We start from the raw sequence: 15,819 nt of genomic DNA, 5'->3' as shown, positions 1-15,819 counted from the left end.
GGGACCCATAGCATGCCTCCTGTGCTGACACGAGTGGCACGGGGCAATCCCAGTGAGCTGTAATGGTCCCTCAAGTAACCTGGACCATGAAATGCTTTAAAGGTGACCTTAAATTGCACCAGGAAGCAGACTGGTAACCTGTTGTGGCCCATCAGCAGCTAGCCCCTCTAAGCACTCAAATTACAGGAAGAGAAGGCATAGAAGTCAGGGTCAGCAGTAAAGCAACTTGAGAGTTGAGAGGGGGAAGAGAGAATGGAGCTGGAAGAGAGAGAGACAGAGGCAGAGCCTGGGCCATTCCTCAGCCCTCAGATGGAGAGTCAACATCACCCAGATCTGGAGGTGACTGATGAGGAAGAGGAGGAACAGCTGGGTCCAGTGCCTGACGCGCGGCTGCGCAGAAGACAGAGAAGAGGAGACCAATGGAAATCTGTGGGCCAATCCTTGGGAAGGAAGAGCTACTGCTGGTAATGAGGCCCCACCCTAGCTCTGAGGAAAAAAGGCAGGGGGCGGAGATGAATAGATGTGGCAGACACCTATTCATCTTCCAGCTGGTCAGACTTATTAGCCTGCATTGAGAGGAAACTTCCAGGACTCCTAATAAAGGAATCTTTGAGTTAACTTCAGAGGGGTTTGTCCTGTTTGGGGAGCTGGGTCAAAACATAATCAGTGCAGCTCACAGAGCTAGGGTGTCACACTTGCCATTCTTGAAGCCTTCAAAACTACCTGTGCTACTGCACTTTGCTCCAACTGTAGCTTCCAAATGCTCTTCAGGTGTAGCCCTATGTAGAACGCAGAAAGCATGGTTACACATTGCTGAGTTCAAGGAACCCCCCCAAAAAAGCAAACTATAGCAGGATATCAAAGGTCCCTGGAACCCAACGATTGTATTTTGCAGTGATATTTGCAAGGTGTTTGGGTTTAGCTGACAAGTGATGTTTTATTGAGAGCTACATTTGATTTTAATGACAATACCTTAAATGGGGACAGTGTGAAATGTTGTACACGGGTACAGTGACCAAGGGAGGAATTTCATGTGACTTTGAAAAGACAAAGGCCAAAGGATGTAATGGCCTTTAATGTTCATGGTAAAGTCTGGGGGATGTGATCCACTAGCTTTTAGTTCTTCCTTCTGGGCCACTAGAAGGCTTCCTAAAACCCATTGGTGAAGGAAAGGTCACGGTATTGTTGCATATCTTCAACAAATTCTCTGGATCCTGATTCCTATTAAAGAATAAGAGTCTAAAATGTTGGTGGTTGTAAGAATTGCATCAGCAACTTCTCCAGCTTTTTCTTAGCCCATGAGATCAACCCAGAGTTTTGGGCTTTGGAGGGGTGACGTTTTCCATCATAATTAGTCAAGTCTTGGTTGTCCTCCTGATCCTCCAGTCCTTTCCCCCAGTGATTGCCTTCAGTGTAAACAACAGATTTACAAAAAAACATGATTTGATAACTTGTGCCGGAAAGTCTGGCTGACTTCATGTCTTCTTTGCCATTTATTGCTTGGGAAGATGTGTGGGTTGAGAATTGATTTTCGTATTCAGTATGAAGTCTTGGTTGAACAAGGGAAGCCACTGTTAATTTATCCCTTGGTTATTCTTCAACATACTTGATAAGAGCAAGTGACTCTACCGGCATATCAACTATGATCCTGCAGACTCTTCTTCTGCTCTTGCCCCATTTAATTTGTGGGGTGCAGAAACTGAAATGTCCCTTGAATTTGAAGCCAGAAAGAATAAAGCCATTGAATTTGTACAGACCAGGAGACTATCTCATCAGTGGGATTGCTTATTTCAAAATTATTGAAGGCACTATATATATCTTCGACAGGCCTCCCATTACTAATTTGTACTTGTAAGTCCCTGTGTCTTACAGAGATACAGTCTCCATTTTTTGTGAGAGAGAGATTGTGCTATGAGATTGTCATGTAAATATGGTCAGACAGGAACAACCAAGATATATGTAGAGAGTCCATTAATCTGGGAAGAAATTAGCCAAAATGTTCCATATGTCTCTGCCATAATTAATTCATGGTTAAAGGATTCTTGGATATCCCTTGTGTACTTCCCAAGATTCTGTATTTACTCTTCATGCAAAGATTAATAACATCTGAATACTGAATATTTTCATATACATTTACTGTGTTGCTTCCTTGATCTTGGAGCAGCACATCATATTCCTAATTTTAAAATGCCACAGAGATCTTGTTATTGGGCAGTCTGACCCTTGGTATTCAGCAGGTTCTGACCAGTTCTGAAGAACCGGTAGCAGAAATTCTGAGTAGTTCAGAGAACCGGTAAATACCACTTCTGACTGGCCCCACACCCATCTATTCTCTGCCTCCCGAGTCCAAGCTGATCGGGAAGAAATGGGGATTTTGCAGTAACCTTGCCCTGCCCTGCCACGCCCACCAAACCATGCCCAAAGAACCAATAGTAAAAAAAAAATTAATCCCACCACTGCCCTCAGTCCGTGCAAAAGTCCCGAGAAAAAATGTAGATTTAAGCTAAATGAGGTGATCTTTTTCCTCTCAGTCAGAACAAAACTAAGCATCTGGGTTTGAATGCCACCTATAGATTTGCCACTTTGCATGTAGTTTTTGCACAGAGTGGGATTATACTAAATGAATGATTTACTCTTCTTCTGCCCAAATCTGCTCTTCCAGCCAAATGTTTGGGGGCTGTGACTGTCTCGGAATGAACAAGGAGCAACTCTACTGTAAATTTTGAAACTGAATGAAATACTTTTTTGTCTGCAAAGAACATAGAAATACAAGACAGAACAGGGAGCAGGTGTGTTTGTGTCTCTTCTGAGGGGCAGGGCTGTTTTAAGTGACCCTTCTTAGTTTTTTAGCAAATTAACTGCTGGAGAAGATGGGGAGGAATATTTCTGAAATTCCTTGTTCTTACGTAGTTTACTTGACGCAAGAAGCTTGGGACTAAGTTCCCTGAAACGCAGCCTGCTCCTATCTAGGTCTTCTTCTTGGAGAAGGTAATGTGTTGAAGGTAAAGGCCTGGGAACAATTGGATGGATTTGCAAGGAGACAAAATGATATTTTGATATCTATAATTTATGTCATTGGAACTCTAAATCAGTCAAAGTAATACCTCAGAAATTAGACTAAGAGAGGTTTGTGAAATATTTATTATTATTGTATTAAAAGGAGAAGAAAACTTCAAATATGCTGTCCTGAGGGAATACAGAATGAAAATGTGATGTATCTATATTTCCAGAATAAGCTCCACAGAGTACTGGAAAGCCCTGTCCTTCCTTTTTGCCCTGGAGGAGATTAACCAGAACCACCAAATCTTACCCAACATCACTCTGGGCTACAATATTCATGACAGCGGTTCCAACCAAAAAGGCACTTTGGAAGCTTTGCTGGACCTGCTTTCGAAGGGAGAAGCAAATGTTCCAAATTATAGCTGTGGAAAGCCGAAGAACATGCCCGTGGTTCTTGAAGGGGCTGATGCAGTCATGTCCATAGATATCTCAAATTTGCTGAACCCCTACAAGATCCCACAGGTAGGTCTCTCCAGGCATAATTGGTTGGTCATTTGAAAGGGGTTAAATTTCCCATGGCCATGATGGGCACCAAGAGTTGGGGGAGAAGATTCAAAAATCTGAATTATATGTGAAACTGTAAGATTCTTCTAATGCCCTTGTCCAGATTGGAGGATCATATGCACTATTTGGGGAACCAAAGTTTGAGAGGTTGTGATGGTGGGAACCTGCAGTGCCTGGGCAGAGGTGCTGTAACCTGTTTGCTATTGTAACAGCATACCAGTATATAAGAGTATATTTTACTAAACATTGAAAAAATGCAATTCCAACTTTAATCTGCTTGGAATTTCAAACTTGCAAAATATGCAGCAGAAATGTAAAAGTGTATATATATATTTATTGGTTCGATTTATATGCCGCCCTTCTCCGGAGACTCAGGGCAGCTTACAATGCGTTAAGCAATAGCCTTCATACTTTTGTATATACCTGCTTAGTAGGGCTTTCGGCCCCCCTAAGAGGTGTTCTTTTTTATACAAAGTCAGCTTATTGCCCCCACAATCCGGGACCTCATTTTACCTACCTCGGAAGGATGGAAGGCTGAGTCAACCTTAAGCTTGGTGAGATTCGAACTTGCAGTAATTGCAGGCAGCTGGCAACTAAGTGCTATTTAACAGTGCTTTAGTCCGCTGCTCCACCAAGGCTCCTTTAAACCTTTAAATCTTTAAACAAGAGTTCTTTCCATATTTCTTTCCACGCAGCAGGTTATGTATAACTATTAACAGATTGCTTATGGGGGGGGGGGGAGGCTAGAAGTTTATAAATATTGCAAATTTGCAGATGTTCAAAAGGGAAGTAAAATCCATAGATTTAGTTTTTTCTTGTTTTTTCTTAACATTTTTGCTTCTTTTAAGGTAAACTTAAAGTTTATGTTTTTCAAAATTGCTTGCTTTGCTTTCTATGTCTTTTTTTGTCTTTTTAATATGTTTTATGTTTATATCTGTGCACAGAGAGAGATATACCCACCCACCAATACATAGGCATATATTTCAGGAAAGAATACAATAATAGCAAGTAATTTATATTAAGACTGGAACTATTATTATATAACAAATATCTTGATCCATGTTGTTCCTTCAGTTTTTAATTATATTATATATTCATTATATTTGATTTGATGAAAAGTCAAAAGTTTATCGTACTTAACATTGACATTTGGAACTCTGGAAATAATATATCTATTTTTCCTTCTCCCTTAAGTTATCATATTACTCATTTTAATATTGTATTAAAATATTATTACAATAATATTGTAATAATATTTAATATTGTAATATTCCATAGTAGATTATTAAGAATGTAGTTTTTTGAATGTATCGAAAGAACAAATCGTATTACAACAGAAAAAATTAGAACAATAGATTAGGCTAGATTAGAATAGGCTAGATTCAATCATATATTAAAGGCCAATCTAGTTTATAAATATACTTTAGTAGCTTTGCCCAAAATCTTGGAGATCAACATTTGGGTTTTGATCTAAGAGAAAATGTTAATATTTCTCCTTTGTTTCAGGTCCGTTACAATTTTCCTTCCCTTGTTTTGAGGGACAGAAAACAATTCCCTTTTTTTTACTCAACTTTTCCCACAGAAACAAACGAGTATCTAGGATTCCTCAAAATCCTCCAGTATTTCAAGTGGACATTGACTGGACTCCTTGCTGCAGATAACGAAGATGGAGAGAAGTTTATAAGACTTTTCACATCTATACTTGACCAGAATGGTATTTGTGTTCTTTTCACACAAACCATTACAGAAAACAGTTCTGAACTTAAAGAGAAGGATGTTGGCCTTTTCAATAAATGGAATGAAGTCAACATCTTAATTTACCATGTTGAGGTAAAAACCTTCACATATGGATTTTCAGGTATACTATATTTCCTGATGGACAAGTGGGGATATGTTGAGGGGAAAGTGTGGATCATAACAGCTGTTTGGGACCTCACCTTGCGAATGACACTTATTCCAAAGTTCAGGAACAAAAGCTACCGTATCTTTTCTTTCCTTAGTCGCACAAATAAAAAAATAAATTGTGGTCATCTTGAACAAGTTGAGCCTTTTACTGAGACATTTGTAGAGCGAGTATATTCGTGTTCCTATTCAAAGCCTGCTCCATCTGTGAAAGGCTGGACAAGGTGCACAGAGAAAGAAAAACGGAGGCGTCTGTCTCAAGAGTTGAGGGAAAAAATTCTGTCCCTGAATGGCTACCACATTTACTACACCGTCTGGACTGTTGCACATGCTTTACATGCGGCCTATTCTCTCTGGTCCCAGAGAAGGGCCACAAAGAATGGAAACAGGTCAGGAGTTGAAAGAGTGCAGCCTTGGCAGGTACTTTCCTTTTCCATCCCAAAGATTTCTGCTAAACAGGAGAATCCACTCTCCCATTTCAGAATTTTTGAACTTTCTTTGAGATCTCACATAAACCAATTATTACATTTAATTTCATTTTCATCTGATTGTATGAAGTTGGGGAATTATAGGCTCTTAAGATTCACCTTCAAGTGGCAGAGCTCCTGTAGCTTGCAAATAAATTAATATAAGTACTTTTTTAGTATCTGACTGAGGAGGTGCAATCATATCCTTTAGTAACCTGATTTGGATCTATGTCCCTTTCTGTAGCCTGTCTTGAAAGATGCAGTCTAGTGCTGAAATTAACAGTTTTGTCACTGAATCTGTTGCCAGATATCTGGGTTGGTCATTTGGAAAGTTGGAGAGAAGTCGATGTTTTGACTATAGCTGTTTCTTTTACTACCTTGAATTATAATATTTTTTCTGTACGTAAATTTAAAGCTACATCTCAATCTGAATAATCAATCAATCTATCCGTAGTGTTTTTGAAGTTTTTAGCAAGTACCAACTCAAATCTTTAATCTCTTCCTCCTCTCATTCTGTCACTTTCAATTTCCATCTTCTTGAACCTCCACTCCCACTGCTAAAGCACCACTTTTTCCACTTTGGAGACTCCCTTGTCAGCCAACTTTTAAGTCACAGATTTTCTAAGAATCAATCCGGAATCTCACTCTATCTCATTGATCACCATCGATACTTCTCGCTGTTTTCCTCTCTCTGCTTCCTACACCATTCGATCAGGCCATCACACCTCCGGACCTGGCCATAGAAGCCAGATTCTTTTGCGCCGGATTCAAGGGGTTTCTCCTGATGCAATGGTCTCCGTTGCCCCCAGTGCTCCCCCTCTATTCCGCTGCCCCTCCAGGATCCAGCTTCGCCCTGCGGGCCTCCAAGCATGAAAAATTGGGCAAAAAGAACGGAGCCCAATTCTTTTTGCACCACACCACCATGACGTCCCATCACTTGGGGTGAGACCATGAGAGGGAGGGACAGGCCCAGTCATGTAGGGAGCTTCCATGACTGAGGGTGTACTGAGTAGCCAGTTTCCCATCTCCTGGTCCAACAACTTCCCCACTAGTTCCCAATTTGCAGCTAAGCGACCACAAGAATATGAGCTAATAACATCCTTTTTCTGCCCATTATTATAATGTTCTCTTCATCAAATCCTCAGTCCATGAATGAGATCATTTTATGTCATGTTCAGCTGTATTGGTGCTAAAATAGCTTTACTTCCTTCATTGCAGCCAAGCATACCATCTGTCCCAGTTCCTATATAACCCCGATTCTTGTCTATCTCGCAAAAGTCCAGTAAGCTTGTCTGCTTCTGCACAGTCCATGATCTTTGCAATTAACGTAGCCTCCGATGGGATAGCCTGTCTTGAAAGATGCAGTCTGGTGCTGAAATTAAAAGTTTTGTCACTGAATCTGTTGCCAGATATCTGGGTTGGTCATTTGGAAAGTTGGAGAGAAGTTGATGTTTTGACTATAGCTGTTTCTTTTACTACCTTGAATTATAATATTCTTTCTGTACATAAAATTAAATCTACATCACTTGGGGTGAGAGGGAGGGAGAGGGCCAGGCATGCAGGGAGCTTCCATGACTGAGGGTGCAATAAGTAGCCAGTTTCCCATCTCCTGGTCCAACAACTTCCCCAAATAGTTTCAAATTTGCAGCTAAGCGACTACAAGAATATGAGCATAAAACATCTTTTTTCTGCCCATTATTCTAATGTTCTCTACATTGAATCCTTAGTCCATGAGTGAGACCATTTTAGGTCATGTTCAGCTGTATTGGTGCTTAAATAGCTTTACTTCCTTCATTCTGAAACTATCTGACGGCAGCTTCAATGGTGTCTCTATTAGACTCAGTCACTAATGAAGAGAAGTCAATAACTGAGAAGAGAGACAAATACCAAATCAGCATTGATTGGTTCCAAATCCAAATTAGATTGGAAGCTCTTCTGTGGGGAATTGTCCTTAGTCCCTCGTCCAAGCCCTGAGTTTCAGGAAAGTCAGCTGTGGAATTGGGTGAATTTAGATCTCAATCTTGTTTCCTGTTTTCTTCCATTCATTCATTTCACTTTGGTATTTTAGCTTCACCCTTTCCTGCGCATCTCCCAGCATTACAATAATTCCCTAGAGGGAGTCTATTTGGATGAGAAAGGGAACCTGGCAGCTGACTTTGACATCACGTATTGGGTGAGGTTTCCCAACTGGTCTGTTTACAAAACGAACATTGGGAGCCTGGAAAGAGAGGGATGCTCAGAAGGCACATTCAATTTCAGAATGGACCAGGATGCAATCAAGAGGGCCGTGCAAGTTGATGAGGTGAGGAAGTTAATGTATTTAAATTCTGCATATTTCTGTGTCTTGTAATAGCAATGGCAGACCCATAAAATAAATAGGAAAGTAAATAAGAAAAGTGAAGAGCAGCCCACCCTTTGGCAGGAAAGGATGGAAATAACATAAGACCAAAACTTGTCTTTCTAGCTGTGAGGGAGAAGTCTCAAAAAGCCATCTCTATGGTTGATTCACTGCACCTTCTGACATAGGCCCACAAGAGAGTCACAGAGGTTAAGCACTTTGTTCTCTTTGCTATATGCAGTTGTGGTTCTTTCAATTCTCTAAGTTTAGATTCAGCAAATTATAACTTGGGCCAGGAGTTCTCTTGGGTTCTTTTGTTTTACATCACATTTCACAGGGACATCAACTCTACCTATTTCTTCTTCTCATCGTTCCTATTACCCATCTCCTCCCACTTATGACTGTATGACTGTAAGCTTGTTGCTTGTATTCTTACGATTTATATTGACTGTTCCTAATATGATTTGATTGATTATTTGTACCCTATGACTATCATTAAGTGTTGTACCTTATGATTCTTGACGAATGTATCTTTTCTTTTATGTATACTGAGAGCATATGCACCAAGACAAATTCCTTGTGTGTCCAATCACACTTGGCCAATAAAGAATTCTATTCTATTCTATTCTATTCTATTCTATTCTATTCTATTCTATTCTATTCTATTCTATTCTATTCTATTCTATTCTATTCTATTCTATTCTATTCTATTCATTGAATGTGCCTTTTCTTTATCTTCAGCACCTGCCAAGGTCTCGGTGTGTGGCTAGCTGCCTGCCTGGATCTGTCAGGCTGCTGGACCCCATGAAGCCAGTTTGCTGTTACCGTTGTGTTCCTTGTGCAGAAGGGACCATCTCCACTCAGGAAGGTGGGTGACTCCAGAGAGAAAAGTTGCCCATGTCTTTTTGGCTTTTAATATGCAGAATTATTTCTAAAAGTTTAATTGGTTCTTAGTTTATCTCATATATTTTTTTCACATTTACAAAACTAAGGGATGTTTCTCTCCCAAAGAAAGAGAGTTGGTAAAATGTTGAAAAATTGGTTTATGATATTTTTTTTTAAAATGTACAGAACCACCCAAAAAATCCCACCCTAACAACTGAAAAAATAAAAAAACACAAAAATATAAGAAACACATCATTATTAATAAAGAATCGGAAAATGAAAAAACTAAAGAAATATAAAAATATAGATGTAGCATCTTTACATCAAGGTTTTTTAAAACAATTTTCTTGTTACAAAATACAAAATACTTTCAACTTTCTTTGATAGCGAAACAAATAAAGTGACCTTTAGAACTAAATTAAACTAAATCATAATGTACAATACTTCTAAAATCAATAAACAATTCTAATAATCTAATCCCAAATGAAAGAAACTTCATTTCTGTCTGTTTCATGCAAAAAAGTCCAAGAATGATTTCCAAGTAGAGATGAAGCTAGACAAATCTTTTTCTCTAATCGAAGTGGTGAATTTTGCCATCTCTCCCAACCCCATTAACTTGGCTCTCCATTTTGCTGTATTCCAATATCTCCAAATCATTCTCTTAACAATTCCCTACACTCAGTGTTACCAAAGTTACTCAAAAATAGTTGAATACTATGAACATAGTATACTTAGACTTCAGTCAGACATTTGAAAAAGTAGACCACAACCTACTTCTTGGTAAGCTACCGTGTTTTCCCGAAAATAAGACCCTGTCTTATATTTTTTTGAACCCCGAAATAAGCGCTTGGCCTTATTTTTGAAGAAGTCTTATTATTTTGGGGTGCCTGGAGCAAGACGGGGCTCCTCTTGCCATCTTACCTGATTTCCAGCTCTGTCTCCCTAACCCTAACCAGAGGAAATGGCAGGGACAAGCTGTGCATGCATTTAAATATTTTGGGGGAGGTCTTATTTTCGGGAAAACAGGGTAGAAAAATGTGGAGTGGACAATGTCACCACCAGATAGATTTGTAGCTGGCTGACAAACATATTCAATGAGTAGTCCGTAATGATACTACATCCACATGGAAAGAAGTAAGTAGTGGAGTACCACAAGGCTCCATCTTAGGCCAAGGGCCTTTCAATATCTTCATAAATGACTTAGATGAGGGAATAGAAGGGGAACTCATCAAATTTGCAGATGACACTAAACTGGCAGGAATAATCAACACCCCAGAAGACAAGCTGAGGATCCAAAAAGATCTTGACAAACTTGAACAATGGGCCCTATCCAACAAAATGATACTTTAAGTTTTATATTTAGGCAGGAAAAAATCAAAGCTACAAGTGCAGATCAGGCGAGACTTGGCTCAAAAACAGTAACTGTGAGAGGGACCTTGGAATCCTAGTGGATAATCATTTGAATATGAGCCAGTAGTGTGCAGCAGCAGCCAAAAAAAGCTAATACAATGCTGGGTTGTATAAAGAGAGGCATAGAATCAACATCACGTGAAGTATTACTACCACTTTATAAAACCCTAATAAGACCACATCTGGAATACTGCAACTGATTTTGGTCACCATACTACAAAAAAGATTTGACACTTTGGAATAAGTTCAGAGAAGAGCAACTAAGATGATCAAAGGCCTGGAGACTAAAACATATGAAGAATGGTTGCAGGATTTGGGATTGGCTAGTTTAAAGAATAGAAGGATTAGGGGGTGATATGGTAGCAGTATTCTAGTACTTGAGGGGCTGCAACAAAGAAGAGGGTGTCAAATTATTCTCCAAAGCACTGGAGGGCAGGACAAGCAACAATGGTTGGAAACTAATGAAAGAGAGAAGCAACCTGGAATTAAGGAGAAACTTCCTAACAGCGAGGACATTTAACCAATGGAACAGCTTGCCTCCAGAAATTGTGGGTGCTCCATCACTGGATGTTTTTAAGAAGAGTTCAGACAGTCACATATCTGAGATGGTATAGGTTCTCCTGCTTGAGCAGGGGGCTGGACTAGAAGACCTCCAAGGTCCCTTCCATCTTATTCTATTCTATTCTATTCTATTCTATTCTATTCTATTCTATTCTATTCTATTCTATTCTATTCTATTCTATTCTTTTTTGGAATAGGACTCAACATTAAGTTAATCTCTTTATCATTGAAAGATTTCAACACCAATGAAGAAGGTGGATGTTGTATTTGTTGTTTGCAGATGCTGAACATTGTGTGAGATGCCCCAAGAACCAGCAACCTAACAAGGAGCGAATTCGGTGTGTTCCTAAGGTAATCGTCTTCCTATCCTACACAGAAGATCTGGGGATCATCCTTACTTCTGTTACTGTATTTTTCTCTTTGAACACCTGCTTTGTTTTAATCATATTCATTAAGCACCTGGAAACTCCAGTAGTCAAAGCCAACAACCGGGACCTGTCCTACCTACTCCTCATTGCCCTCCTGCTGTCCTTCATGTCTTCCTTCTTCTTCATTGGCCAGCCAAGTAGAGTCACCTGCCTTCTTCGACAAGCAGCCTTCAGCATCATTTTCTCTGTGGCTGTCTCTTCTCTCTTGGCCAAAACCGTTATGGTGGTGCTGGCATTCCTAGCCACCAAGCCAGGGAATAATGTGAGGAAATGGCTGGGGAAGCCTTTGGGGAACTCCATTGTCCTTTGTTGCTCTTTTGTCCAAGTTACAATCAGCGCTATCTGGTTAGGTACCTCTCCCCCATTCCCAGACTCAGATATGACTTCCCAGGCAGGAGAGATTGTTCTGCAGTGCAACGAAGGCTCTGTTGCCATGTTCTACACAGCTCTCTGCTACATGGGCTTCCTTGCAGCCATCTGCTTCACCGTAGCTTTTGCAGCCCGAAGTCTGCCTGGGGCCTTTAATGAAGCCAAGCTGATCACCTTCAGCATGCTGGTTTTTTGTAGCGTTTGGATCTCCTTTGTGCCCACCTACCTCAGCACCAAGGGCAAGTACATGATAGCTGTGCAGGTCTTCTCCATCTTGGCCTCCAGTGCTGGACTGCTGGGCTGCATCTTTTTCCCCAAGTGCTACATTATTCTTTTTCGACCTGATCTGAATAAAAAGGAGCAGCTTATTTTGAAAAGCAAAACAGAAATGTGATTTTAAATGTGCAGACCTTAGCAAGCAGCCTGAGACCCATTTGCTTACCTCTGTTCCCAAAGAAATTTTTTAGATAAAAATGATAATATCTTAGGGAAGCTTATTTTGTCTGCTTTATGCTTACATTTTAAGTAACACCCAATTTATTAAAAACAATACCAACCACCGGGAGATCCATTTACTTATCTCTCTTCCCCAAAACAAATATTTAGATCTATCTCAGCACCAAGGGTAAATACCATGTTTTCCTGAAAATACGACCTACCCTAAAATTAAGCCCTAGCTTGATTTTTACACATGTGTCCAATATAAGCCCTATCCCCAAAATAAGCCCTAATTAAAACCCCACCCACTCCAGGGTGTATGGGTAAAAATTAAGCTAGGGTGGGGATAGGGGTATGGAGTTGCCCTACTACTTACCTTCTGACAGTTACAACCAGGCCTCGCACACCTCAACACCTGCCTTGCTGGCCCATTCCTTCTGCAGCCAGCAAGGCTTTCCTGAAGGATTCTACAGCCAATAACAGAGCTCCGAATCAATCCAGAGCTCTGTTATTGGTTGCAGAGGCCTTCAGGAAAACCTTGTCGGCCTTGCTGGCTGCAGAAAAAGTTCCTGAAGGCCTCTGACAGCGAATAGGATACCAGGGGCAACGCACACAAGTGAGGTGAGTCAGTGGATGACATTCCCCCTGAAAATAAGACCTGGTTCTTTTTTGATAACAAAAAAAAAAAAAAAAAAGGACAGGGTTTTATTTTTGGGAAAACACGGGTACAGTGGTGAAATTCAAAAATTTTTACTACGAGTTCTGTGGGCGTGGCTTGGTAGGCGTGGTGCAGCTTGGTGGGAGTGGCTTGGTGGGCATGGCAGGGGAAGTATACTACAAAATCTCCATTCTCACCCCACTCTAGGGCCAGCCAGAGGTGATATTTGCCAGTTCTCCAAACTACTCAAAATTTCCGCTACCAGTTCTCCAAAACCTGTCAGAACCTGCTGGATTTCACCCCTGATCTCAATTTTGTTTCCTGTTTTCTTCCATTGATTCGTTTTACTTTGGTATTTTAACTTCACCCTTTTCTACGCATCTCCCAGCATTACAATAATTCCCTAAAGGGAGTCTATTTGGATGAGAAAGGAAACCTGGCAGCTGACTTCAACATCACATATTGGGTGAGGTTTGCCAACTGAAGAAAAAAATTAAAGATAAAAATAAAGACTACTGTAGAATTCAAACTCTCAGTGGTTTGTGAGAAATTGGTTGTTGTCTTCTGACTATGGATCTGTGAAACATCCAAATCCTTTTATGATCTCATATCAGATCAGGGATGAAATGCTCCCGGTTCGGACTGGATCGCCTGATCCGGTAGCAATGGAGGCGGGGGGTTCGGAGAACTGGTACCAAGTCCATTCTGGTTGTGAAGTGAATCCCATGCAGTAATTAGGTGTCCCATGGTCATTATTTGCCAGTTTCCTCGTTGACTTTGCTTTTCAGAATCCCAGCTATGGAGGCTGCAAGTCGGACCCTGCAACTGTTCAAAATGTGTGCTGTAAATGTGGTTGTAAGCACTTTAATTACAACCACATGGCAGTGGAGACATTGTGATGACTGCAACTTCAGAGACCAGCCATAAGTTTCTTTTTTCAGTGCTGTAGTAACTTTAGAACACTTGCTGAAGGAGAAGTCAATAAGAGAGGGCAAAAGAAGAAAGGGACGACAGAGAACGAGGTGGCTGGATGGAGTCACTGAAGCAGTCGGCGTGCGCTTAAATGGACTCCAGAGGATGGTAGAGGAGAGGAAGGCCTGGAGGAACGTTGTCCATGGGGTCGCAATGAGTTGGACACGACTTCGCAACTATCAACAACAAACACTGATATATAAGAATGAAAGAAGTTTAAAATCTCTTCTTTTTTTGACATGCTGAGATCTTTCTAAAATAGCTTTTTTTTTTTACTTCATATCCGACTTCAGAGGGGTCTTTGTATTCCGTTTTCCATGTGCCTCTTTTCACACTAATAAATGATGAAATGCTTTATGCCTCTGTATTATAGCTATTAAGGTCCCGACTGACGAACCCAACCAAGCAACCAGACTCAAAACTTTCTTTCTCAGTGTCTTTCTTCTAAACTTTATTGGATATATCATATCAGCGCAGATCGAAGCAAAACCGAGTCTAATTAATCCCCATGGATTTCGTATAGTTAAAGAATCAAATTCCCCGCCCCTCATTAGTTTGAGTTACATTGTCCAATTAGAACCAGCTCTAAATCAGGTGGATGGATTCAATTCCCTTGATGTGATGCCCAGGAATACCATATATCTTAGTTTCAGTGAAGCCTTTGATAGTGCAAAGTGAGCATCTAACCCAGTGTTTCTCAACCTTGGCAACTTTTATCTGGCTGGGGAATTCTGGGAGTTGAAGTCCACACATCTGAAAGTTATTAAGATTGAAAAACAATAATCTACCCATCAGAGTAGGAGCAAGGGTGAAATGCTCCAGGTTCAGTCCGGTTCACCCAAACCGGTAGCAAAAAGGGCTACGGGTTCACCAAACCACTAGTAAAAAATGTAAAAAAAAAAAAGTTCAGACGATCAGCATTTTAAAAATTTTTTTAGCATTTTTTTTTCTACCGGTTCTCTGGTAGTAAAAATGTTTTAAAAAAGTTTTTTAAAAAGGCTCCGACGATCACAGCTGTGCCGCACAATCGTCAGAGCCTTTTTTTTAACCTTTTAAAAGCATTTTTTTACAAACAATTCACCCAAATAGGTTGTAAAAAAATGCTTTTAAAAGTAAAAAAAAAAAAAGATCGAGCGCAACAGCTGATCACACACACACCTTGCGCGCTGTTCTACTTACCCCATGCTTCTTTTTGGCGCGCAGCGCGCATGCACAGCCACCAAACCGGTAGTAAACTGGTTCAGATTTCACCACTGAGTAGGAGTGGTGAACTATGGCCCCTTTATGACCTGCGGACTTCAACTCCCAGAATTCCTGGACTCTACTTGCACAAGGCAGCCAAATAGTAGGAGCAACAGAAGTGACTTCAGTTACACAGCTGGATGCAAAGCAATGAGAGAAAATTTCATTCTCCCAAGATCTCTGCCTATGCAACCAGTGGTATTATCTGAGCTGTATTTTGTGACTGTAGTCTCAGCTCTTATCTAGGTAGAGTGAATGAGGGCCTCTAAGCGAAGGGCTGGCTTTTTGAAGTGAAGTAGGCATAAAATCTTTACATTCAGGGCTTAACATGATCTAACTGTAGCATAGCACTTAAAATCTATGCCAATAACCTAGTACTTAATTATGTTCGTTGTCTCTTCCAACTCAATGAAAGAAATTGTCATTTCATCCCTACATTGGCTGTTTACACTATTAGCTCAAATATGACCTTTGGGAAAATCACCAAGGGTTTGGTAGGAGATAGATAAAGCGTTCTTGATGGTTTTCATAATTGTAGGTGAGAAATACAGAGTGGACTGCATCTGTGGCAGGGTGGACCACTAG

The 15,819-nt window shown here is 40.5% G+C and overlaps 1 protein-coding gene across 1 annotated transcript in view; it reads left to right on the top strand.

The window, feature by feature from the left end:
• The window catches only part of LOC117667884 (vomeronasal type-2 receptor 26-like), a 39,390-nt gene extending 25,841 nt beyond the window's left edge, over window positions 1-13,549 (top strand). The window contains exons 4-9 of the mRNA XM_087885229.1: window positions 3,283-3,522; window positions 5,662-5,886; window positions 8,002-8,235; window positions 9,013-9,139; window positions 11,408-11,478; window positions 13,228-13,549. Coding sequence (XP_087741355.1) covers window positions 3,283-3,522; window positions 5,662-5,886; window positions 8,002-8,235; window positions 9,013-9,139; window positions 11,408-11,478; window positions 13,228-13,326 — 996 coding nt within the window. The 3' untranslated portion in view covers window positions 13,327-13,549. The remainder of the gene's footprint in view (window positions 1-3,282; window positions 3,523-5,661; window positions 5,887-8,001; window positions 8,236-9,012; window positions 9,140-11,407; window positions 11,479-13,227) is intronic.
• The last annotated feature ends 2,270 nt before the right edge of the window (window positions 13,550-15,819 follow it).

The sequence above is a fragment of the Pantherophis guttatus genome, chromosome 2, assembly GCF_059756535.1.
Source record: "Pantherophis guttatus breed Tessera chromosome 2, ASM5975653v1, whole genome shotgun sequence".
Lineage (NCBI taxonomy): Eukaryota > Metazoa > Chordata > Lepidosauria > Squamata > Colubridae > Pantherophis > Pantherophis guttatus.
Note: the sequence above shows the minus strand (reverse complement) of the source record. Positions and strands in the feature narration are given on the sequence as shown.